Here is a 24,658-nt window from a genome sequence, read left to right as displayed (position 1 = left end):
AGGCTTTGGGGGGACATGAGTTTGAAGCCGAGGGACCGCGGGGGAGAATCTGATAGCACCAGAAGGGCAAAATCTGTTAGAATCAACTTTAGCATGGTAATCAGAGCAGAATCCCAATGGCCAGCAACTTCCTCACAAAGCCGCCAACATTTGCAGCGGGGCCCTCAGAAAGACATTTTTGGAGCTCGGAGGAAGCCAGAAGGGGTGCTCAACACAGCCTTTACTCCACTAAATTGCCGGAGAGTTGGCTCGGCGGCCTCCACGCTCCGACGAACACTGAGAAGTGTCCACCGCGCAGCTCCAGCCGCAGACCCGAGAGGCAGCCGGCGCTCCCGCCAGTCCCACGAGGGACCAGGACCTGCAGCCGCGGTCCCAAACCAGAGCACTAGTTCCCAGCCTCAGACCTCGGGGGCGTGGCTCGCGCGGAGGTCCATCCATCCCGTCGGCGGAGGCTGTCCAGGGGCGGAGTCAGCGCTCCCTCGTCCGGAACCCTACAGCTCCGCCCCATCGCGGCCCCTTGGGGAGCCGGAGAGGCCAGGGCGGAGAAGGAGCGAGGGCCTGGTGCGAGGAGCCCCGCCTGGGGGCCATGGGGGGACAGGTGAGGCTACCGCCTGGAGAGCCCTGCCAAGAAGGTGAGTGTGGGACCTGGCACCTGGGTGGTGATGAGACCGGGTGGGCGGTCCCGGGTACTTGTGGAGAAGAGAAATGAATACACCGACTCGTAACGCATTCATTTGTGGGTGTACTCATTCAGTCTTTGGGCCAGTCAATAGCTGCTTACTGTGCGGACAATGCGCCAGGCTCTGGGAAAGCCTGAGTCGAGCAAGATAGACATACGTGGCTCCCACTGTGGTCCAGGAGGCAGACCCATGTAAATTACAGCGTGCTGAGGGTCGGCACAGGGAAAATCAGGGTGCTGGGGGGGAAGATTCCCAAGTCTTGTCTGAGAAAGACGCTTCCTCTGAATCAGACTAGCTTCCAGAGTCCGCGGTCTAAGTCACCCGGTGGGCAGAGGGCGTGCCCCGGGCCCGGCGGGAGTCTGCGTTGCGCCCTGCGTGGGCTCAGCGAGGGTCAGACACTGTGGAAGGTCAGGCGCCCTTGGCCGCGGGGGAGGGCGGTGGGCCCGCCTGGGCGGGCCACATCTCTCCTCTGTCTTCGAGATGAAAACTTGTGCAACCCTGCTAGCCTCGCGTCTGACTCGCTGTGCAGTCACTTCTTGGCTACGTAAGGCGAGAGCCCAACGGAAGAGGACACGGGGAACTGGGCGCAGTCAGTGTAGGTTTGTTACTGCCCGCTAGGCTGGGGTTTCGGCCCCCAAGCGAATCCTGAAAAATCGCTGGGCCAGGCCACTTGCCCTTTGCCAGGTGTTTACAACACTGGCAGCCTTTCTGAAGTCACAGCGCAGAAGGCGCGCGTGAGCCAGGATAGAAGTCGGGACGCGAATACCTGGGAACGCGCGGGCTGACAGGAAGGGTGTGTCTCAACTGACGGGACAATTTTCGCCTTGTGAAGGCGAAGGCTGATCTCTAATTTACCTGGTAAGGACGTGAAGAGGGAGGAATGAGGGGCGTGGCAAGAACGCCTTTCCAAAGTTGCCAACAGCTTCCCAGGTTTCCTCTCCTCTTGGCTCCTCCAGATTATTCTTTGACGCAGAGTTTAAACTAAAAAAGGGGGGGGGGGGAGGCTGGGGGGAGTTGGAGGGGGTGTCAGTGAACTAGTCAAAACTATGCCAGCAAGAGAGAGAAGGGACGCAAAGAAAGAGAAAATGCCTGAACAATTCACAAACTGCTCAAAAGCTGAAGTTTTGGAAATGGTTTATACTAAAGCAGCTGGATCTGGAACTATTTCCTAGATAGATTGCATGACCTTTGTCTAAATAATTCCTAAACCAGTAAGTTAGACTGTTAATAGTATATCCTCCCTTATTTACCCGAGGATCTGTAAGGAGGGTTTGTGAATTACACTCGCTTGTTTGAACTTAGATGTTTTCCTGCTTTACTCGTGCATTTAGTTCCAACAAGATGTATTCAAGCTCAGTGCTTAATACCTGTGATTAATTATAATTAATTGTGTGGGAGAGACTTGAGAGAAATCAGAATCCTTACCAACAGTGGGAAGAGATCAGGCTTTAGCGTCAGTCTTCTCAACTATAACTTAACCTCTTTGAGTCTTCATCTATAAATTAGAAATAATTTGTACAGTTTACAGTTGTCAGATTACATATGAAGCACATGGCTCAGAGCCTGACATGGAGTAAAGGCTCAGTTTTTCATGTGTTCATTCATTCATTCATTCATTCAAATAACAAGAGTCCATGTGCCAGGCACTGACGTGGGTGCTGCTATGGGCGGATTTGCAAGACAGTCTAGTCCTAGACTCTAGTAAGCCTCCCATGCAGCTTACTGTGTAGAAGGCAGATAATATGCAACAAATGAATAAAAAGGACATTACAAGAGTGGTAACTGTCATGAATAACGTACTGAGAGAGTTGAGGATGTTTAGATTGGATACTCAGGGAAGGTCCCTTAGAGAAAGTTCTATTTGAGCTGAGATCTAGATGACAAGGAGTCCATCATGATATCTAAGGATAGAGCATTCCAATTGGACTTCAGTAAAGAAAAAGTTAACCCCATACTTTGGTTTTTACTCTTAAAACCATGGATGCTTCAAAAGACTTCTAATCCAAAATTTTCTTTTTTCTTTTTTTTTAAAGATTTTATTTATTTATTTATTTATTTATTTGAAAGAGAGAGAGAGCATGAGTGGGGGGAGGAGCACAGGGAGAGGGAGAAGCAGACTCCCTGCTGAGCAGGAAGGACAATGCAGGACTCAGTCCCAGGCCCTGGGATCATGACCTGAGCCAAAGGCTGATGCTTAACTGACTGAGCCACTCAGGCACCCCTTAATTTTTTTTAAATCAGTAGTGTCTTCTCAATTTTACTTTGGTTAATTGAAATAATGGTCTTCTTACCCAGCCTTAATGGCATTTATATGTAAAGATATTACTATGACTTGATTTCCATACTTTCTCACAATCATTCCTCATTCTTATTCTGTGCCAAATTTTCTCAAAATTATTTCTCATTCCTATTCTGCTCCCTTTGTTCCTGTTTGATAATTCTCTAAAATTGTCAGCTTCATGAGAACAAAGACCTGTTCACCTGTCTTGCTGGTCAATGTCTCTCCCGTACTTAGAACAGGGCCTGGTACTCAGGAATTGCCCAATAAGAATTTGCAAAGTGTTGAATAAATGAAAACCTAACATAGTGCCTTGCATGGTAGGTTTTTAACAACTTTTTTGTTGAATAGATATATGGATGTACAATGTTGTCATAAAGTCATAATGAAGTTGTGAGAAGAAGTTTGTTTCATCAGCAGCATTAAGTAACAATGATGTGCTGATATGATGGAAAGCCACTGAGAAGTTCCTTTTTTGAAGATTTTATTTATTCATTTACTTGAGAGAGAGAGAGAGAGGGCGAGAGAGCATGAGCAGGGGGAGTGGCAGAGGGAGAAGCAGGCTCACCACTGAGCAGGGTACCCCATGTGGGACTCCATCCCAGGATCATGAGCTGAAGGCAGATGCTTAACGGACTGAGTCACCCAGGCACCCTTGAGAAGTTCCTTAAGAGTGTGAGGGCAGAGAAGGCCTTTCTAAGGAAGTGATATTTTAAAGATTTATTTATTTATTTTAGAGAGAGAGAGGGAGTGTGCATGAGAGGGGGGAGGGGTAGAGGGAGAGGAAGAGAGAGAAACTCAAGCAGACTCCACGCTCAGCACAAAACCCAATGGGGGGCTCGATCTCTGAGATCATGACCTGAGCAGAAATCAACAGTTGGATGCTTAACCAACTGAGCCACCCAGGTGCCTCAGGAAGTGACATTTTAAAGTGAGACTCAATGAGGAGTTAGCTCTACCTGCAACTGTCAAGGCTAAGTAACAAGTAACAAAGCTTTGAGGTGAGAAGCAATTTAGCCTATGAAGGGAACAGGACCAAAAACAAAACAAAACAAAAACCCAAAAAACAAAGCAATTGTAGGGAATGTGGTTAGAGAGATAACTGGAGGCAGGATTCTGTAGGCTCTTGTAGACTGTGGTAGGGATTTTAGATTTTTCGTAAATGAGAAGGGAGGCCATTGTGGAATTTTAGAGGGAGAAATGACAAGATTGGACCTACTAATCTAAAGACTCATTTCACCTGATCTTGCCCCCTCTGCTCTATCTTGACCTCATCTGAGGCCATCTCCCTTCTACCACGCCAGTCAGCCTCAAGCACATTCCCGCCTCAGGGTTTTTACGTTTACACATAGCGGAGAGGTTTGTGCACTTCATTAAAAAAAAAAAAAATTCCTTTATGCTACTTTTTCTGCTTTCCATGGCACTCAACATATTATGTAGTTATTAGTTCACTTGTTTATTTTGTTGCCACTCATTAAAATAAACATGAGAGCAGGAATTCTACTTTATTTACTGTGGTATCCCCAGCTTCTAGAAAATGCCAAACAGACAGTAGAGACTCAATAGTTATTGAATCAGTGAGTGAAAAGACGGCTAGTGTTATTGCAGGGAATGAGTGAGAGAGAGGGAGATGCAATTTGATGTCAGAGGTGAGCAAGCGTCAGAGCATGTAAAGCTTTTAAAGAGTTCAGAATTAGGAGTTTAGATTTTGTTATAATTGAAATGAGAAGTCATGGGGAGAGGGGAGGGAAATTAAGTAGGGGAATGACATGATCTAATTCACACTGGCTGATATTTGGAGAATACATTTCAGGGGACATAAAGAAATTCATTCATATTTTTTTCTATGCTAATAGGAATAGGCAGGTATATCCATCAGCTATTGCTATGTAATACACAGCCCAAAACTCAATGGCTGAAAGCAACAATCATATATTCTTGCCTGTGTGTCTGTAGGTCAGCTGACGGTTGACTGATCTAGCCTGGGTTCACCTGGGTGTCTCTGCCTCAGGCTACATGGGCACCTGGGTTTGGCTCCTTCATGTGGGATGAGCTTGGATCTGCTCCATGTGTTTTCATTCTGGGGCTCAGGCTGAAGGGGCAGCAGCTCCTTCCGGAATCTCTATTCCTGACCAATACAGAGGTGCAAGAGAGTAAACTTAAGTACATCAGTGCATTTGAAGCCTGTCCTCATATCCCCTCCACTGCTCTCCCATTGACCACCAGCTCACTTCCAGCCTGACATCGGGGGAAGAATATTCTGCCCACATCAGGAGGGGTAAGGGAGTAGCTATTTGCTGAATAATAAGCCAAACTAATACGTAAAATAGATGGTGAGATAATGATTTCCTGAAACTGGAAATATCTTGTAGTGATTTAAAATGCAGTTTTACGTAATCATTGACTTCTTAGGAACCAGCTTTCCAACTATATGTAATTAACCGAATAATTTAAAGTATTACTCTCTTGTACTTGAAAAAATTATTCAAAGCATTTCATCTTTGTATAAACATTAATAATAACTTTTAGCTGGCTTTATCTGTACTTTATGTTTTTACTTTTCTGAAATAAAAATACTGGCCTGGGAATTGGGTTGCTACTTGGCTGTAATTCTGACAATTATATGGCTTTGGCAAGTCACTTAATATCTTGGCATCAGTTTCTTTTAAAATGTTTTTCAATTACAAGTGCCCATGAGTTTAAAGCAGGTCTATCAGCAACATTTATGAGCCACTGGGATTGTAAGTAAATTACTCTGGGAACAAAGATTGTGTATGATCAAATCACAAAATTACAGAAAGCATCTTCAGAATCATTGAGTCAAACTCCGCTATTTAAAAAAAAAAAACAAAAACAACTCTATTTTAGAGATGAGGAAACTGAAATCAAGAGTAAATATTCAACTTGCCCATGATTAGAGATAGTAACAGAGCTCAAAGTGAGGAGAGGTACATAATCCTATAGGAAGTTTAACTTTACTTTGAAATTTTTAGTTTGTGTGTGTGTAAGTGAACTTTCACACTTGTACATGGAAGATACGTATTTATTAAGTTCAACAGTACAAAACTGCTATTTTTATGGGGTCAAAAATTGTCAAATATAATTAATTACATACATTTCAACATAATTAAGAACTTTAGCTGTACTATTTGTGAAAGTAAAAACATTGTACATGACTCAAGTGTCCACCAACTGTAAAATAGAAAAATTAAATTGTGAGGTAATCATATGGTGGAATTCTACAGAACAGTGGGCAAAAACAAATCCTACAGCCACATGCATCAACACGGATAAATCTCAAAAACAAGCAAGTCCCCAAAGAATACATACTGTATGATTTACATTTTATAAGAGGCAGAAGCAAAATGAAACAATGTACTATTTGAAGATATAGTCATATAAGGGAAATCATTTTAAAAAAAGGGATCTTACACAGGAAGTCAGGATAGTCGTCTCTTCTGAGAGGTAATGTTTATTTCTTAAATTAGGTGGTTGACACATTGGTGTGTATTGAATTTTTCTTTATAACTGACACATATTTTCTAAATATTAATTACTCAGTATTTAGAAAAATTAATAAGAATAATATCAAAGAAGTAATGCATGCACCCTGCTGGCAGGAGTATAAATTGGGACCATCACTTTAGAGGGCTATTATAGTGTCTATTAAAACAAAACATAATGAATGTAATAGATTTTCTCTATGTTGAATAAAGCTTAAACTCCCTGGATAATTACTTTGCTTACTAGAATCTTAAGAAGCCAACTGAGATATCTCTGATTCCTCTGAAACACTCCAGACTCCCTGCCCACATGTTCTACTTTGCCCATCTGTCTCCTGCCCCACCACTCCACACCCCCCAACCCACCCTTCACTCCCCCACTCCCTCCTTCAGTCACATCTGCTATAGGCTCTCTCCTCAACAGGCACCCAACATAAAACAATTTAAGTTCTAAGGTCAGAAGCTAGACAAGATTTTTATTATTTTTCCTGCCATAAAACTTGCAGCATTAATAGCTACTGCTCACAATAAGAACTTACAAAATGCAACAAAGATTATTTGCTTTCCCTTATCACCCTCTGCCCCCACACCCCCTAAAATGTTGGAAACATTTTGCTATGTCAACAGCTTAGAAAGAATATTGTTTCAATGGAATGAGACCTGCCTACACTGTTTTCAGAGATGAAGTTTTGGAATGGTTATGTTAATTACATAGTAAGTAACACCAAAGCAGCTGTGGAATTCACTGGGAAGTCAAGTCAGATGTTTTCTCAGGAATTAATGTAATGGAAATTCTTACTATAAAAATCACTTTCCATTCTTGGGGTTTTAAATGAGATGAACAGTGACCGGAACAAGATTGCTAAGGGCTGGCTTGTTTGAAAATAAGCAACTCTTAAAACAACCTGCCTGAAAATTCCTCAATGTTACAGAAAATCCCTAAAGTCATATAATTCTCCTTGGAATATTTAGAAGCTTTGAATTAGAATTTATTCTGTATCTTTGAAACAAAGTTGATTCATTTTCAACTTACAGAAGTAAGTGAAATAATAATCATGAAAAGCTTGAATGCAATTATTTTACCTTTTTAGGGAGCTGAACTTTATCATGTTTCTTAACTTTGTAAGTGGTGAATTCAGATAACTGCATAATGTTATGCCAGGGAGGCAAAGATCCAGTTACCAAAGTTTTGTCCCTAAGACATCATTTGGTCAAACTATCTTTTGTTGTTCATATGCCTTCTTAAGATTTTTGAGATGTAAAACTAATTTTTTCATTGAATTCTAAAATTGTAGTTGATTCATTTTTCTTTGCCTTTTTTGTTTAGAATAATTCAGAATGGGAAAATTGCTTTTTTAAAGAAAAAAATGAAACTAATGTAACACTGTATATTAACTATACTTGAATTAAAATGAAATAATGGGGCACCTGGGTGGCACAGTCAGTTGAGTATCCGAAAGTTGGTTTCAGCTCAGGTCATTATCTCAGGGTCATGAGATTGAGCCCTGCATTGGGCTCCACGCTTAACACAGAGTCTGCTTGATATTCTCTCTCTCCCTCTCCCTCTGCCCCACCCATTCTCTCTCTGTGTAAAATAAATAAATAAATCTTTTTAAAAAATAAAATAAAATAAAAGGAAATGAACTATTGGGACTTCATCAAGATAAAAAGCTTTTGCACAGTAAAAGAAACAGTTGATAAAACCAAAAGACAACCTACTGAATGGGAGAAGATATTTGCAAATGTCTAATCAGATAAAGGGCTAGTGTCCAAGGTCTATAAATAACTTATCAAACCCAACACCCAAAAAACAAGTAATCCAATCAAGAAATGGGCAGAAGACATGAACAGACATTTCTCCAAAGAAGACATACATATGGCCAACAGACACATGAAAAAATGTTCCACATCACTCGGCATCAGGGAAATACAAATCAAAACCACAAAGAGATACCACCTCACACCAGTCAGAATGGCTAAAATTAACAAGTCAGGAAATGACAGATGGTTGGCGAGGATGCGAAGAAAGGGGAACCCTCCTACACTGCTGGTGGGAATGCAAGCTGGTGCAGCCACTCTGGAAAACAGTATGGAGGTTCCTCAAAAAGTTGAAAATAGAGCTACCCTACAACCCAGTAATTGCACTTCTAGGTATTTACCCAAAGGATACAAACATAGTGATCGGAAGGGGCCACCTGCACCCCAATGTTTATAGCAGCAATATCCACAATAGCCAAACTATGGAAAGAGCCCAGATGTCCATCAACAGATGAATGGACAAAGAAGATATGGTGTGTGTGTATATATATACACACACACACACAATGGAATATCACTCAGCGATCTAAAAAAATGAAATCTTACCATTTGCAACAACATGGGTAGAACTAGAGGGTATTATGCTAAGCAAAACAAGTCAGAGAAAGACAATTACATGATTTCACTCGTGTGGCATTTAAGAAACAAAACAGGATCATAGGGGAAGGGAGGGAAAAATAAAATAAGACAAAATCAGAGAGGAAGACAAACCATAAGACTCTTAATCATAGGGAACAAACTAAGGGTTGTTGGAGGGGAGGTGGGCGGGGGGGGGATGGGGTAACGGGGTAATGGGCATTAGAGAGGGCACTTGATGTAATGAGCACTGGGTGTTATATTCAACTTCTGAATCACTGAACACTACCTCTGAAACTAATAATACACTATATGTTAATTAATTGAATTTCAGTAAAATAAAATTTTAAAAAAATAAAAGGAAAACAAAAGTTGAGAAGAGGGTCAGAAAATCTTGTCACAATGTCACCTTGCTGGGCAGCTACCTTTCCAAGTGGAGAACAGATTTAAAAGGTCCTTATATTGTCTGCAGTGGGTTCATTTTGTGTTTAGATTTAAAATTCTAAGACACTTAAAATAATGGATCTGGTTCAGAAGATTTACGTGTTTGTTTGAGTCCTATTCTAAGAAAAGCATACTGATGTTTAATTCCTTTTTTTTTTTTTTACTAGATTTTATTTAGGAGAAGGTAGATGAGTAGACCTGAAAAATGATTCTTTTCAGGGAAAGTGGTACAGAAAACTAAACCCCCTTTTAAACACATTTTCGGAAATGCACCATCACCCCACCAATGGGTTAGCTAAATTTCCTATAAGAGGCCGACTGATGGGTTGCCGGGCCTGTCCCTACACTCAGGCATCAGGAACACTGCTTTCCAGGAGCCACACTGACCAGGTGGAGGAGGGAGGTGGGTCTGGGGGGCCGTGAGGAACAGCTGAACGCGCACCAGTGCGAACACCTGCCCGTTACTCTTGCTACTCTCGAGGTTGCTGTTTTGCTGGAACCAAGAGCTGAGCAAGTATTGCCGGATTCTCCAATTTATAAGAGGAAGTCAGACTTTCAGGTGACACCTCTCATTTGTAAATGATGACAATGAAACGCTTTTTAAAACGTTTTTGAGAACCTATGGGAGCCAAACTGAACGTGTCCACAGGCGTGTGGACCGCCGGCTGGGAACGCTCCTCCATGCACTAAAATACTGGTCTCGGGACTGTCCACTCGGGTTTCTCTTCCTCGGAGAAAAGGAGTAAATATTAAGGTATCTCCCTTTTGTGTTTGTTGACATTTCCTTCTGTCCTTTTTTTCCAGGCTACCTACTGTCTCTGCTCTGCCCGAACTCCTCCCAGGCCTGGTGTGAGATCACAAACGTGTCACAGCCCCTGGCTTTTCCTGTCCTCTACAGGGACCTGAATTCCAGCGTAAGCAACTGGAGCGTTTCTGCAAAAGTCGAAAACAAATACAGTCTGTATGTGGGCCTGTTGCTGGCAGTCAGTTCCAGTATTTTTATTGGCTCCAGCTTCATATTGAAAAAGAAGGGCCTCTTGCAACTGGCCAAGAAGGGCGTTACCAGAGCTGGTAAGAAACGGATGCAGCTAGCCAATTCAAGTTTCTGCAGCAACTGCAGAAATAATCCTGTTGTAAGACTTTTTTTTTTAAGATTTTATTTATTTGAGAGAGACACAGCGAGAGAGGGAACACAAACAGGGGGAGTGGGAGAAGGAGAAGCAGGCTTCCCGCAGAGCGGAGGGCTCCATGCAGGGCTCCATGCGGGACTCGATCCCAAGATCCTGGGATCATGACCGGAGCTGAAGGCAGACGCTTAAAGACTGAGCCACCCCGGCGCCCCCTGTTGTAAGACAGTAGTAATGTTTTACTGTCTCTACCTTAGCCCCTATCTCTGTTCTTAGCAAAGCTCCCCTGCAGTTTCCAGGATTGAGCCAGCTGTGTCGCCTTTAGGGTGAAACTAAGTTCTTGTTCCCAGAGATTGAGAGTGTGGTTTGAGTCCTTCTTTCAGAGCTTTTGTGTGCAATTTCAGTATTCAAGGTCAGACGCTGCTTCCCTGCTTAAAACACGTCAGTGGCTTTCTTTGCACGGTGGCTCAGTCGTTAGGCGTCTGCCTTCAGCTCAGGTCATGATCCCAGGGTCCTGGAATCGAGCCCCGCATCAGGCTCCGTGCTACACGGGAGGCCTGCTTCTCTCTCCCGCTCCCCCTGCTTGTGTTCCCTCTCTCACTGTGTCTCTCTCTGTCAAATAAATAAATAAAATCTTTAAAAAAAACAAAACAAAAAAACACTTTTCGGCAATCTCTGACCTCCTGCATAAAATGACCCTCGCAACCTCTCCAGCTGGATCTTCTGCCACCCTCCCTCCCTGTCACCTACTTTTCTCTGCTTCCTGGAATAGACCAAGTTCTTTGCCACCTCAAGGCCTTTTCCCTTCGCCTAGAACGCTCTTCTCCCTGCCCTTCCTTTGGCTGACTCATCCTTCAGGCTTCAGCTTAAGTATCATCACTTCTGACGGTCTTCCTTTCTGGGGAGGTGTCCCTCACCCCCCCCCCCCCCCCCGCGTTACTCTCTATCATGGCACTAAGCATTTCTTTCATTGTACCTAAAACAATCTGTCATTGTACGTTTATTGCTTATTTACTTATTTATTGATAGCAGATGCACGAGAGCAGGAACCTTCCCCAGGGTAGTGTTTGGGACCCAATAAATATTTGTTAAATCAATAAACGGATAGCAGTAGAATTAGGTTGCTATTTATAGTGATGCTTCACATGCTGAGTAACTCAGCTTAACTACCCTTCATTAACCATGAATTTCTATTCATTTTTTTTCTTTTTTTTTGCCATTTTATTGATGTATAGTGAATATGCAAACACTTCACGTATTTAATGTATACAATTTGATGAGCTTGGACATATGAATATACCTGTGATACCATCACCATAATCAAGATAATAAACATATATATTACCTCCCAAAGTTTCCTTACGTCCCTTTTCCTTTTTTTTTCTTTTCTTTTTTTTTTTTTTTTTTGGTCATCAGAATACATAACATGTGGTCTACCCTCCTGTATTTTTTTTTTTTGCTCTTTCAGACATTTCTTTTTATTTACAGTTTGTGTTCAATGCAAATCAATTCTATAATATGAGAAGTTACTATGAATCAAAGCATAAATACACAAACACAATATACAATCCAAAATAGATGTATAGCATTCAGGCGTGAAACAAAACAGAATTTTCATTTACATACACAGTGGCTTGACATCTGTTGGATATGGTTGTTTCAGTGTAGGTTCTAAAGATGGAAAAAAATGACCTTGGTTATCAAGACTACTGTGGCCATATTAGATACTGGAACATCTAAGCATCAGTGCAAACAAAAGTCCTGTTCATCGAGGCAGACAACATCCAAGATTAGTTAAGAGATGATTTCTTAAAATGTGGCTTAAAAAGTATGGACATGGGGGCGCCGGGGTGGCTCAGTCGTTAAGCATCTGCCTTCAGCTCAGGTCATGATCTCGGAGTCCTGGGACGGAGCCCCTCATTGGGGCTCCCTGCTCATCAGGGAGCCTGTTTCTCCCTCTCCCTCTGTCTCTCCCCCTGCTTGTGCGTTTTCTCTCTCTCTGTCAAATAAATAAATCGAACCTTCAAAAAAAAAAAAAGTACAGACATGTAAAATTCTACCTTGAAAATGAGAATAGATTTTATCTTACCTAGATATAAAGGATGGGATGTGAACAGATTCAGTTTTCATTTGGTTCATGAAATCTTTAAGGCCATAAAACAGGTAATACAAAAAGCTTCCATGATTCTATATATATGTGTACATTAGAAGAAACTTCCAGGTATGGCTGTAAATCCTCAATGCATTGTGTCAGCAGTCCTAATTTAATGCATATATACTCCAGATAAAGCTTTACAGTGTCAAGCTATCACTGTTTCTTGGGAACTGAACTCTTTCCTCTGTGACTCTATTCATTCTTATCAAGAATGTCATAAAATAACTAAATATTATTCTAAGGTTCAGGTGAGAAATGACTACAAATTGCACAAACAAGTTTATAAAAGTACTATTGGAGACATTTGCACTATCAGAAATAAAATGTACTATAATGCTATAGTAATTAAAACAGTTTGGTACTGGCCCTAAAAAAGATAAATAAAATAATGAAAGATAATTGAAAACTTATAAAGGGACCCAAGTACATATAACAATTTAATATGCAATTTTTAAAAGTGGAATTTCGGGGCACCTGGATGGCTCAGTGGGTTAAGCGTGTGCCTCCAGTTCAGGTCATAATCCCAGGGTCCTGGCTGAGCCCCACATCGGGCTCCCTGCTTGGTGGGGAGCCTGCTTCTCCCTCTCCCTCTGCCTCTCCCCCTGCTTGTGCTCTCTCTCTCTCTTTCTCTCTCTGTCAAATAAAATCTTTAAAAGAATAATGAAATAAAATAAAGTGGCATTTCAAGCCACTGGAGAAAGGCTGGATTATTCAATCAGAAGTGTTAAGACAATTGGCAAAAATTAGAGGAAAAAATGTAAGAGTTCTACTTCATACCATTCAGGAATTTAAAATGAAATGATTTTTCTCTAGAAACCTAAAAGAAGGTCTTTCTAAGCATGCAGATAAAGGAAGAATCTATTCTGTATAAAGGAAGAGACTATCTGGATTGATTAAAAAAAAAATCCTACATGGAAACACCTTAACTAAAACGAAAATGCAAATGACATACGGGGCCAGGGATGGGGGGAGTGTTTCCAAAATAAATGACAGACAAAGGATATTAAGATCCACAATATAGGGCGCCTGGGTGGCTCAGCTGGTTAAGCAACTGCCTTCGGCTCAGGTCATGATCCTGGAGTCCCGGGATCGAGTCCCGCATCGGGCTCCCTGCTCAGCGAGGAGCCTGCTTCTCCCTCTGACCCTCCCCCCTCTCATGTACTCTCTCTCATTCTCGCTCTCTCAAATAAATAAATAAAATCTTTAAAAAAAAAAAGATCCACAATATATAAAGAATGACCATAGTTGATAAGAAAAAGATTAGTACCATAAGATAAAATAGGCAAATACATAAACAAGAAACTCACAAAATAAGAAATGCAAGTGTCCAATAAACATATATAAGTAAATGTTATTTCACTAGTACCAAAAGAGATACCATCATATAACAAGGAGCTCCTGGGTTGTTGTCTATCATTTTTCTTTCTTTCTTTTTTTTTTTTTTTTTGGTGGGGTGGGGGAGGGCAGGGACAAAGGGTTAGAAAGAGAGAGAGAGAATCTAAAACAGGTGTCACGCCCAGCACAGAGCTGATCATGACCCTGAGATCATGACCCCTTCAGAAATCAAGAGTCAGACGCTTGATGCTTAACCAGCCGAGCCACCCAGGTGCCCCTGTTGCCTACCATCTTAACAAAGTTTTGTTTCTTCTTTCTTTTTTTTTTAAAGATTTTATTTATTTATTTGACAGAAAGAGACAGCAAGAGAGGGAACACAAGCAGGGGGAGTGGGAGAGGGAGAAGCAGGCTTCCTGCGGAGCAGGGAGCCCGATGTGGGGCTCGATCCCAGGACCCTTGGATCAGGACCCGAGCAGAAGGCAGACGCTTAACGACTGATCCACCCAGGCGCCCCTGTTTTTTCTTTAAAAGGCCCTATGTTGGTAAGGGACTTCGGAAAATAAATAGCCCTTCCAAACATTGCTGGAGGCAGTATAAACAGGTACAGAATTTCCTAAGAGCAATTTGGTAAAGCTTAAAAATGTCAATGACTTAAAACCTAATAATTCCACGTCTGGAAATTTATCTTAAGAAGTGAATGAGGATGCCACCTATAGTTACATATGAGGATATTTATTGAAGGGCTTTATATAATGAGAACAAAAGTAGAAACCCTGTGGGGGGGGGGGCGGTGCGTAGCTGCACACAGGTTAAGTAAATAATGATATGCCAGATTTTGAAACAATATTCAACCATTAATTAAGGACATGAGAAAGTATTTATGATATATTAAGTTTTTAAAAGACAGATTATGAAAATATATTGCAATATTCCAATTTAATCATGTGCACAGTTTGTAAGAAGAAAATCCTAAATAAACTACTTTGCAAGATGATCTTCACAGCTGATACACCCTGTTTAATTAAAACAAAATCAGAGAGGTCAAATACATAGGATTAAGTATATTAAAATTGGTGAGAAAATTCCATTTTCTATAGCAAACGTAACAATGACTTTAGGTCACAGATTACAGTAAAGAAAAGATAACCCATGGAATACCTTAGGAAAGCTTTTTACCCTTTTCAATAGACTAGAAACTCAATTTCCTGATGCCAAGGTAGAGAATAAGGAGAGTCCAGCTGGCTAATGCTTGTTATTCTCTGATTGATTATCCAAAATCTCAAAAGCTCTTCTGTCAACCATCTTCTTCCCTTTAAAGTCCTCATTAGGCACCGATACAATTTACAATTTATGGTTTTCTGTCTTTAATTTTAACTAGCTGAAACAGAATCTACGGCTTATAATATTCTGTGTCCACACCTCTGGCGGGCATAAATACAGTAAACCTAATGATTACACAAAATTTTCTTGCAAATGAAAAAACTCTCTATAGACATCAAGTGAAGATCTTCAGAAATGACCAAATAAATAAGTGGATGGCCTTGGATTTGGCCTTAATGTGAGGTCTCAATGGTGTGTCTCTCAATAGGACGGGGGCCCCCAAATGTGGGGCGACAATAGAGTGGAAGCCACTGGTGTGGGTAGTGAAAGAATTCACCTGAGGCAGAACAAAGGAGATGGAAGTTGACTGAACCACCACAAGGGAGCAGCGGGTAGGAAAGCAGAGGAGAGACTGTGTGCAATGAGGTGGTGGGTGGGGGCTGTTTCTAAGGGGGAAGATAAGGAGGTATGGGGATGTATGGAATTCTCCCTTTTTTGGTTAACTGCGTCGTTGTAAGTAGCCCAGTGGTCAGTTAGGGCCGGTGGCCATCTTGAGGTGGGCCGCCTGGTGGGCCTTTCCTACATTCCATTGCTCAAGCCTGTTGGCCTGAAAGTGGGCTCAACACTTAAGTCTTGCCTTTTCCAACCACCAACCACATTTCTCTCCTAGTAGTCAGTTCTTCAAACCTTCTTCCTCCAGTTAAGAACCTAATTTTAATTTTTCTTATGTTCCCAGGACAAGGTGGACATTCTTACCTCAAGGAATGGCTCTGGTGGGCAGGATTACTCTCAAGTAAGTCCTTATTGCTAAGAATAATGTTTGCTTGTAAAATGGTAAATTGCACGGAATTGTTCAACATCGATTACTTTATCTTTCTGGTAAGGATGGCATTCAAGTCTAGAAATTTTCGTGCAGGTATAATATATTGTCTTATATATAAAATAAGTCCTATATTTTTAGAATTAATTATTCCCTGTCTCTCCCTGTACCTCCATGTTCTCAATACTGTCTTGGAATGCAAGGGGGAAAAGTTAATATTTGAAATATTATCTTTTATCACAAACCTCTCCTTCGGTTATATTTTATTCCTCAGAACAAGTGAGGAAAATGCCTTCTTCCCACATTTCCCTGCTCCTAATTCGAATCTGTGACTGTTCTAGCTGCATGTTTTCTAAGGAATGGATACATTTTCCTGGTCAGGATGAAAACATGGGTAGCTTAAAGTCCCCTCTGGCTGCATAGCACTGAACAAATGGAGAGAAGATGCAGCTTGTCGGCACACCCCCTCTCCCAGACTTGCCCTGAGGACTACCTGAGACTGTTGGATGGGGAAAAACACTTTATAGATGCTCATACGATGTGCAGAGAAGATCTCTCAAGGGCACTTCTGCAGCTTTCTATCTCCTCCCCTAACTCCTCTGAATATTCTTAAATCCCAAACCTAAAACTTCCGAAGGTGGGAGCTTCTCGTTTCTCACCACCATCTCCCTCTGCAGCAAGAAGCCTTCAGACTTCCATCTATCTTCCCATACACTTCAGTGACACACTTCAGGACTTGTGTGGTCCTCTTATGCAAAAGAATTGGGTAACTTGGCTTTAATATAAGAATCTCAAAAGATGATAAATAAAAATTAAATTTAAACTTGTATAGCCCTTTCAGTTGTTAAGGTGTTTTCTGTTTTCTTACTTCATTGGAATAAAAGTTGACAGGGACTGAATTGAGAAGACCCCAGATAGATATTTTGGATTATTTTTTTCTCCTCTTCTCTCTCTCCTTGTGTTTCCCCACCCTCTACTCACACAATAGGATGAAGATATAAGGAGAATGTTATGTGGCTACATTTACAGTTTTATTTCCATCATGCACAAAGTTCATACCACTATTGAAGAGAGAAAAGCAGAAGTCTACAACATTAGAGATTTTATCTAGTGACAAACATACAGCACTTCAATCATGAAATTAATATTTTCCTGGGAAGCTGTCTGTAGAGATAAAAATATAAATACTATCAAGTATTCAAGACAGTTTCGTATTTGAAGAAAACTGCCATGGCTCTTCTTAGAAGAGCAGTCCCCCAACTGTTCTGTTCTGGAAGCTTCTATCTGTGTTATGCTATTTCCCTAAACCTGAGTACTCCTGCATATTTGACTGGGGGAGAAGGGAAGGCTGGGAGCATAGCAACCAGAGGGAAAAAGAAAAAGTATTCTGGTGTCTTTTATCTGTTCCAGAAGCTTTCTCTACAATGGCGTAGGTTGCCCTCATGAAATACTACACTCTGTGGGCAAATGTTCAGTTGTAACCCGTAAGAGTAATTTGGCCCCCAGACAAGAGTCCTGTCCTTAGAGGGAGTTTCCCTCACTCTAAAAGTCATCTCACAGAAGTGGAGTTCCTCAGTTAAGGGAAATATTGCAGGAGCACATCCTTATGATTTTAAAACATCCCTTGGGATCTCCTTGAGCTTCTAAGATACTGTTAAGGTGCTTTTGGATCATCTACAATTCAGAGACACCTGGCTCCCCGGGCCGTGGTAGGCATTCCTGGCTATCCCCTGCCAGGCCAGTAGATCCCTGCAAAGCATTCTGATTTGCCACATGGTTTTTTTTGTTGTTGTTAATGTGCATAACAGTAGGTATTCTTTTTTTTTTAAATTTTTTATTTATTCATTTGAGACACAGAGATAGAGAGACAACATGAGCAGGGAGAGAGGTAGAGGGAGAGGGAGAAGCAGGCTCCCCGCTGAGCCAGGAGCCCGATATGGGGCTTGATCCCAGGACCTGGGATCATGATCTGAGCCGAAGGCAGACACTTAACCATCTGAGCCACCCAGGCGCCCCAACAGTAGGTATTCTTGAGCACATAGAATAATTCTTTGCTTAGGCCAAAACCACCTCCAATTAAATTTTATTGAAGTGACATACCTAAAATCTCTATTGGAAGTCACTTAAAATGTGTATTCATCTGTCATCACTTTTTGCATTAATTGAGTTCAAATCACCAGGTAATTACAGTTTATCTGCATCCCTTAATACCAATCCTCCCCCACCCTCCATAAGAAAATGTTAAATTGCTCCTTTTAGCTGGATCTGTCAGTATCTTTGGGATAGAAGTCCACCACTTTGCATGTGCTACTGCTTTTTCTCTTCTGACAAGTCAGTCCATCTCTCATACGACCACTGCGGCTTGCTTTCCAGTGGGAGCCGGAGAAGCGGCCAATTTTGCAGCTTATGCTTTTGCACCTGCCACCTTGGTCACCCCACTGGGTGCTCTGAGTGTTCTCATAAGGTACGTGAGAAATGAACTTGGCTTTTTTTTTTTTTTAAGATTTTATTTATTTATTTATCAGAGTGGGAGCAAGAGCGAGAGAGCACACACAAGCGGGGGGCGGGGGGTGCGGCAGGCAGAGGGAGAAGCAGGCTCCCCGCCGAGCAGGGAGCCTGACACGGGACTCGATCCCGGGACCCTGGGATCATGACCTGAGCCGAAGGCAGACACTTAACCAACTGAGCCACCCAGGTTGAGCTTGGCTTCTGTAGAGATGCCAGTACCATGATGAATATAAACCACAAGAAATACATTGCTAAGCATATCTTAAAACAAAATATCATACAACTCACTTGAGAAGACACAAGAAAGAGCAGTAGAAGTAGGGAATAAATTGTGTTGTTATTTAGAAAACCTACGGGAATAGGCCTGGTTTCCTGCTAACATAAAGTAATCGTGTGTTATGTTTGTGTTTATTCAAAGAAGTCTCGCAGATTTTTTTTTCTCTCTCTCTCTCTCACCTAAACATATTGCCACAGCCCATTCAGTCCTTTCTGTTGTCATAGTGGTTAATGACCATAGTGATCAGAGGACTTTTAAAAGCATAGTGTTTGGGTTAAATTTCAACTCTCACTGAAAGTCTTCCATTGTTTGCCAGATAGTTATATTTGGAGACCTTTTAGTTTCTTTTAGTACTGGCAACAGGAATAATTTTTGTGTTCATAAAACGCAGGTCTCATTTTTCTGAGTTGTCATTATTATGATCCCAAATGAATGTGTTCAGTGGGCGCATGAACTCTTATAGCTAAGCAACTATATTATTTATTGTATTTTTCTATTCCTTTTATCTCCATTCGTTATCCACCTCTAGTAGAAAGCCTATGACTAGGTCAACCCACTTCTTTTCACCTGCTTTGTAGGACTGTTGTGAGAAGTAAATGAGTCAGTACACACAGAGCTCTAGAACACTGTCTATGCATGGAACCATAACTCTTAGTAGTAGCAGTGTTTTGGCTGAGGCTGCAGTCCTCCCAAGGGGCCGCACGAGGATGACTCTAAGAAGGTGCCAGGTAATGGACCACAGTCTCAGGTGCCAGTATAGGTCATACCCTTGTGGGAGTGCCAGGGCATCAGGGGAAGGAGGCTGGTGTGCAGGAACTGCAGCAGACCTATTTGGTGGAGCAGCAGAATGGCAGAGTCTGGTGTCCATGGTGGTGCCAGTAGAACTTCCTGAGGCCATGGCAACCAAATGGTGGGGACTCTTGAGTAAGTGAAAGTATCAGGGCGGAAGCGGCTGGTAAGGAAATACTGCAATATTTTGATAACCCATATGGTTGTACTTGTGGGTACTAGCTAAATATCAGCCCTGAACAGAGGGATTCTTCTTTAGACAAGTAGCTTTCTTTGAAGCTTTCACGAGCACACACATTCTCAATGAATCATGCCAGTAAGATGTAAAAAGTCTTCCATTTTGTTTGGCTCTGCGGGAAGAGGTGGGGAAACTGAAAATTAATTGAGTGGGACCTACCTCTCTTGGGAAGATGACAAAGGTACAGAATGTCTGTTAAAAGTCTTGATATAAAAGCAAGCCAATTTGATTGACCATTTCTGAGTCTTAAAACGAATCGGGCTTTTCAGCGTCCTGTAGCATATTCAGATAAGTTGATTGGCAACTGGGATAGAGGGGCAGGTATCACAGTGTGACTTCTGAGCTGCTATGGAATCCATCGTTAACTGAATGAGAGTGATTTTTTTCTTCTTCTCCCAACAGTGCAATATTGTCTTCCTACTTTCTAAATGAGCACTTGAACATTCATGGGAAAATAGGCTGCATATTAAGTATATTGGGGTCAACTATGATGGTTATCCATGCCCCACAAGAAGAGGAAGTCACCTCTTTGCATGAAATGGAAATGAAATTGAGAGACCCAGGTCTGTGATTCAACCAAATGAAACACTCAGATTCTGTTCCACTCTCTCTCCTCATCAAATGAATTTGTAATAATACCGTAGACGGCTCCCTCCAAGCCTCATTATGGGTTGTGTGATACAGTTAAGGTTTGACTGGATTACAAGTCTTCTGTAAAGGTGACACAATGTTCTGTTCCGGCCATGCTTTCTCTCTACACACTGAAAAGAGATGGGGATAGGAGGGGCAAAAGGCATATACTCCAACCCCAACTTTGGCCACTTTCCCCCTCCAAAAATAAAAAGTCAGTCAGGTGATACCTGCCATACCTCATAGTGTTATTTGTGAGATTCAAAGGATATGTTTGTGAAGGTCCATTGTAAAATGTCGAGAGCCACGCAGCAAAATGCCGTCTTGTTTTTGTTGTTTTAATTTAATCTCACTTCCCTTTCTGAAACACCTACACTCCTAAACTCATGGCTAACAAGATTTCACAGGAGATATGGTCCTATTAGCATTTTCTGAAGTTGAATTCTTTTCTCTTCCAAACAGGGTTTATCTCCTTTGCTGTGATCATAATTGTGATCTCATTGGTGCTGATTTTGATCGTGGCTCCCAAGAAGGGACAGACCAATATATTGGTCTACATTTCAATCTGTTCATTAATTGGAGCATTTTCAGTTTCTTCTGTCAAGGGCCTGGGAATTGCCATTAAGGAACTATTGGAATGGAAACCAGTTTACAAGCATCCCCTGGTCTTCGTTTTGCTGGCTGTACTCGTGCTCTCAGTGACGACACAGATTAACTATCTCAACAAGGCACTGGACACCTTTAATACATCTCTTGTGACTCCCATTTATTATGTGCTCTTCACGTCCATGGTAGTAACTTGCTCCGCCATCTTATTCCAAGAATGGTATGGCATGAAAGCTGGAGATATCATCGGGACCCTGAGTGGGTTCTTCACCGTTATCAATGGCATCTTCCTTCTACACGCATTTAAGCATACTGACATTACCTGGAGTGACCTGACATCCACTACTCAGAAAGAAGTCCTCTCTCTGAATGGTGATGAAAACAAATATGTCTTACTAGAGAATACAGAATGTTCAACCCCAGGACTCAGTGATGACATTACCTTGTTTAGCAGGACTGATGATCAAAGTCTCTAGAAACCCTGAACTTAAATCACATAAGACACTTGGAAAGGGTAAGAAAGGTCTGATTTTTTTTGAAGAACTGTTGGGGGAAAAAAAAAAGGCTTTCCTTTTGGGCCATCAAATTTGAAAATCAAGGTTTGGATCCTCCTCCAGAAGACTTCTACTGTTTGTCATTTCTACAAACTTGAAATATTCTCTAAGCACAAAAGAAGTCAAAGAGTTATAGAAGTCTCCGAGTAATATCTTCTGGTCACAATGTATTTGTCTCTGCCAAGTGGCTCTTCATTTCTTTGGCTGCTATTCTTAGTAATTCATAGATAAACTTAACTATGTGCTGATAAGCAATCATCATTCTCTGATGAGTCATAGTTTCAAATTATTAAACCTGAGAAGCGAGATTACTGGTGCTTCCCCCCCACCCTCTATAACTTCCTTCTTTCTAAACTAGATAGCTAAAGAGTGGAGTGTTAAAGAAAAAATAGGCCTGCCTTGGAAATTTGCTCCTTGGTGGGCTAGAATGCATAAGACACACAGCCCATGAAGGGCTTATGGATTGTAATTTATTGCCATATCAGAAAAATGTATTAACAATTCAAAAGGGGAGAATGGAGAAAGGAGAGAAATACTTAAATGAAATACAGTGGTTTTTTCTTTTCACACACACACACACACACACACACACAAATACAAATGATTACATTCAAGGCTTCTTTTAACTCAAACCTGAAAAATGTAAGACAGACTTGAGTTTCTGGAGAAGTCCAAGTGATTTCAGCTTTAGAGTTCCTTATACTCACTTTGTCCCTTTCTCTGTTATCCCAAAGGTCATTTTTCCTGTTGACAGACTTTTGTAAAAGTAACTGGTACATTACTTTAGGATTATATGGTACACCTCAATTTTTCTCAAATATCTAATCCCCAAAGGGTAAGTTTTCCACAGACTGTTTGGAAATAATTAGAAAAATCTTTGCAAAATCCTGAATGAGTTACCGTAATTGTTCTCTTGAAATTTGGTACTTCCACCATTATTAAGGAAATTATAGTTAGTCACTAACCTTTTTTAAAAATATACATATCCTACCACAATAAGTAGTAGGTTTTTCTTTTTCTGTTGAATTTCATCCTGACCATATTTTCCATACATTTTACTGAGAAGTGTTTTGGGGGAATAGGAAGGGGAGTGAACTTCCCAGAAAACAAAATATTGAAAGCTCGGGGACTACTACAGGAAAATACCTTTTGCATATTATGACCTCTATACAATTTTCCTGTCTCCAAGCGCACAGCAGGAATAACATTTTTGGTGGGCTTTCGTGTTTATGGACAGATCTCACTGATTTCATGAGAAAGAAATTACCTATTTCCAGACTAAACTTATTTCTGTCAAAACAAAAGTCCTAACCAAAAAGTTATGACATTAAGACAAAACAAAACAAAACAACCTTCCAGTTGATTCGATTTTTTTCTGTTCCAACATCAGATGTTATTAGTTTTGTTTGTTTATAATCAAGCTCAAGTCTGTCCTGGGTAGTAATAGTAAATTCTCTTACCAAGAATTCTATTCAACTGACTTTAGCATTTCCCAGTTCTGTGGAGCTCTGACTGATGTTCCCAGGGAAGTCCTGAGGTGACCATGACATTGGAAAGGGCTGTCAACATCTCTTCAGCACAGGTCAGTGTTGAGTGCACCTCAGTGCGTTCCTATTTTTAAAAATTGATAATCCATGGAAGATACATGGGTTGATACTTCAGGTCAAGTACGTGTTTACTCTGTTGATTGCTGTTTTACTTTAATTGTATATCAGATGTATAAGCTATGAACACAAGTTTGTAGAAGTATTTTCTGAAAAGGTAGCGTTAAAAATGGTTGAAATTCTTTTAAAGGTTTCCTTTCCTATCAAAAAACTCTACTGATTTCTCCAGGACACGTTCTTAGTGAGGAAATTAAGGGCATCCAGCCTGAGGCGGTGGTGGTTCTCCACTCTAGTGAGAGTCAGTGTCAGGTATTTCTTAAATGCCACCTTTGCCCTTGGTATATTGCGCCCAGGCTAAAGGTTCAAGGAACACAAGAACTCATGGGCGTCCTGGATTGGAAAATGAACTGGTGTTGACATACATACCTAGGAGAAAGGTTGAGAAAGATTTAACAAGTTGAAACATGTTGGAGAAACAATGAAATATTTTTAAAACTCTCAAAATCCCTGGTGGGGGGCGCCTGGGTGGCTCAGTTGATTAAGCGACTGCCTTCGGCTCAGGTCATGATCCTGGAGTCCCAGGATCGAGTCCCACGTTGGGCTCCCTGCTCGGCAGGGAGTCTGCTTCTCCCTCTGACCCTCCTCCCTCTCATGCTCCTCTCATTCTCTCTCGCAAATAAATAAAATCTTATTTAAAAAAAAAAAATCCCTGGTGGGTATATGCATTGAAAAACCAAAATGTTATTGTAAACCTAAAACTAATAATAATTTTTCCCAAATAGGAAGATACTGTCTAAGAAGGAATAAAATGCTGGATCCCTGTATTCAGACTATGTTAGTCTTAACTGGTAGTTTCATATAGGTATATATTTTAACATATATCTTTATCTCACCTACGTATCTTAAGATTTATTATGTGGATGTCTGCACATGGGTCATGAGGGATTACAAAGCTGTCTTCACACAGCCAGATTGAAAGTTTTCCCAAATTCTGTAAATATAAGAGTTTCATCTTATTTTTTGACATAATTTTATTGTAGGTCAATTGTTAAGAACTTTATTTTTAGGTGCTCCTGGGTGGCTCAGATGGTTAAGTGTCTGCCTTCAGCTCGGGGTATGATCCCAGGGTCCTGGGATCGAGCCCCACATCGGGCTCCTGGCTCAGCGGGGAGCCTGCTTCTCCCTCTCCCTCTCTCCCTGCTCATGCTCGCTCTCTCTGTATCTCTCTCTCTCTGTATCTCTGTGTCCCAAATGAATAAATAAAACCTTAAAAAAAAACTTTATTTTTAGTTCAGATTGCAGAGAGTATTCATAAAACTCTTTAGATTTAGCAGCATGAAATTAACACCTTTGTTTTAAGGGCACTAAATGAAATACATGGAAAGCACCCCACATC

At 41.3% G+C, this 24,658-nt stretch overlaps 1 protein-coding gene across 4 annotated transcripts; it reads left to right on the top strand.

Annotated features, from left to right (window-relative positions):
* NIPAL1 (NIPA like domain containing 1) lies at positions 1-23,456 on the top strand. Of its 4 annotated transcripts, none has more exons than XM_035005027.1 (6): positions 1-632; positions 10,198-10,370; positions 15,973-16,029; positions 18,430-18,520; positions 20,271-20,431; positions 20,961-23,456. In XM_035005027.1, the coding sequence occupies exons 1-6, from the start codon at positions 16-18 to the stop codon at positions 21,578-21,580; spliced, it is 1,719 nt and encodes a 572-aa protein (XP_034860918.1). In that variant the 5' UTR covers positions 1-15; the 3' UTR covers positions 21,581-23,456. The 4 variants fall into 4 exon arrangements, with proteins under 4 accessions (XP_034860918.1, XP_034860920.1, XP_034860919.1 ...); XM_035005030.1 differs by having other exon boundaries at positions 525-632; positions 10,104-10,370; XM_035005029.1 differs by lacking the exons at positions 18,430-18,520; positions 20,271-20,431 and having other exon boundaries at positions 21,090-23,456.
* Positions 23,457-24,658: the final 1,202 nt, after the last annotated feature.

The sequence above is a fragment of the Mirounga leonina genome, unplaced genomic scaffold, assembly GCF_011800145.1.
Source record: "Mirounga leonina isolate KUSES-001 unplaced genomic scaffold, KU_Mleo_1.0 Mir_129, whole genome shotgun sequence".
Lineage (NCBI taxonomy): Eukaryota > Metazoa > Chordata > Mammalia > Carnivora > Phocidae > Mirounga > Mirounga leonina.
Note: the sequence above shows the minus strand (reverse complement) of the source record. Positions and strands in the feature narration are given on the sequence as shown.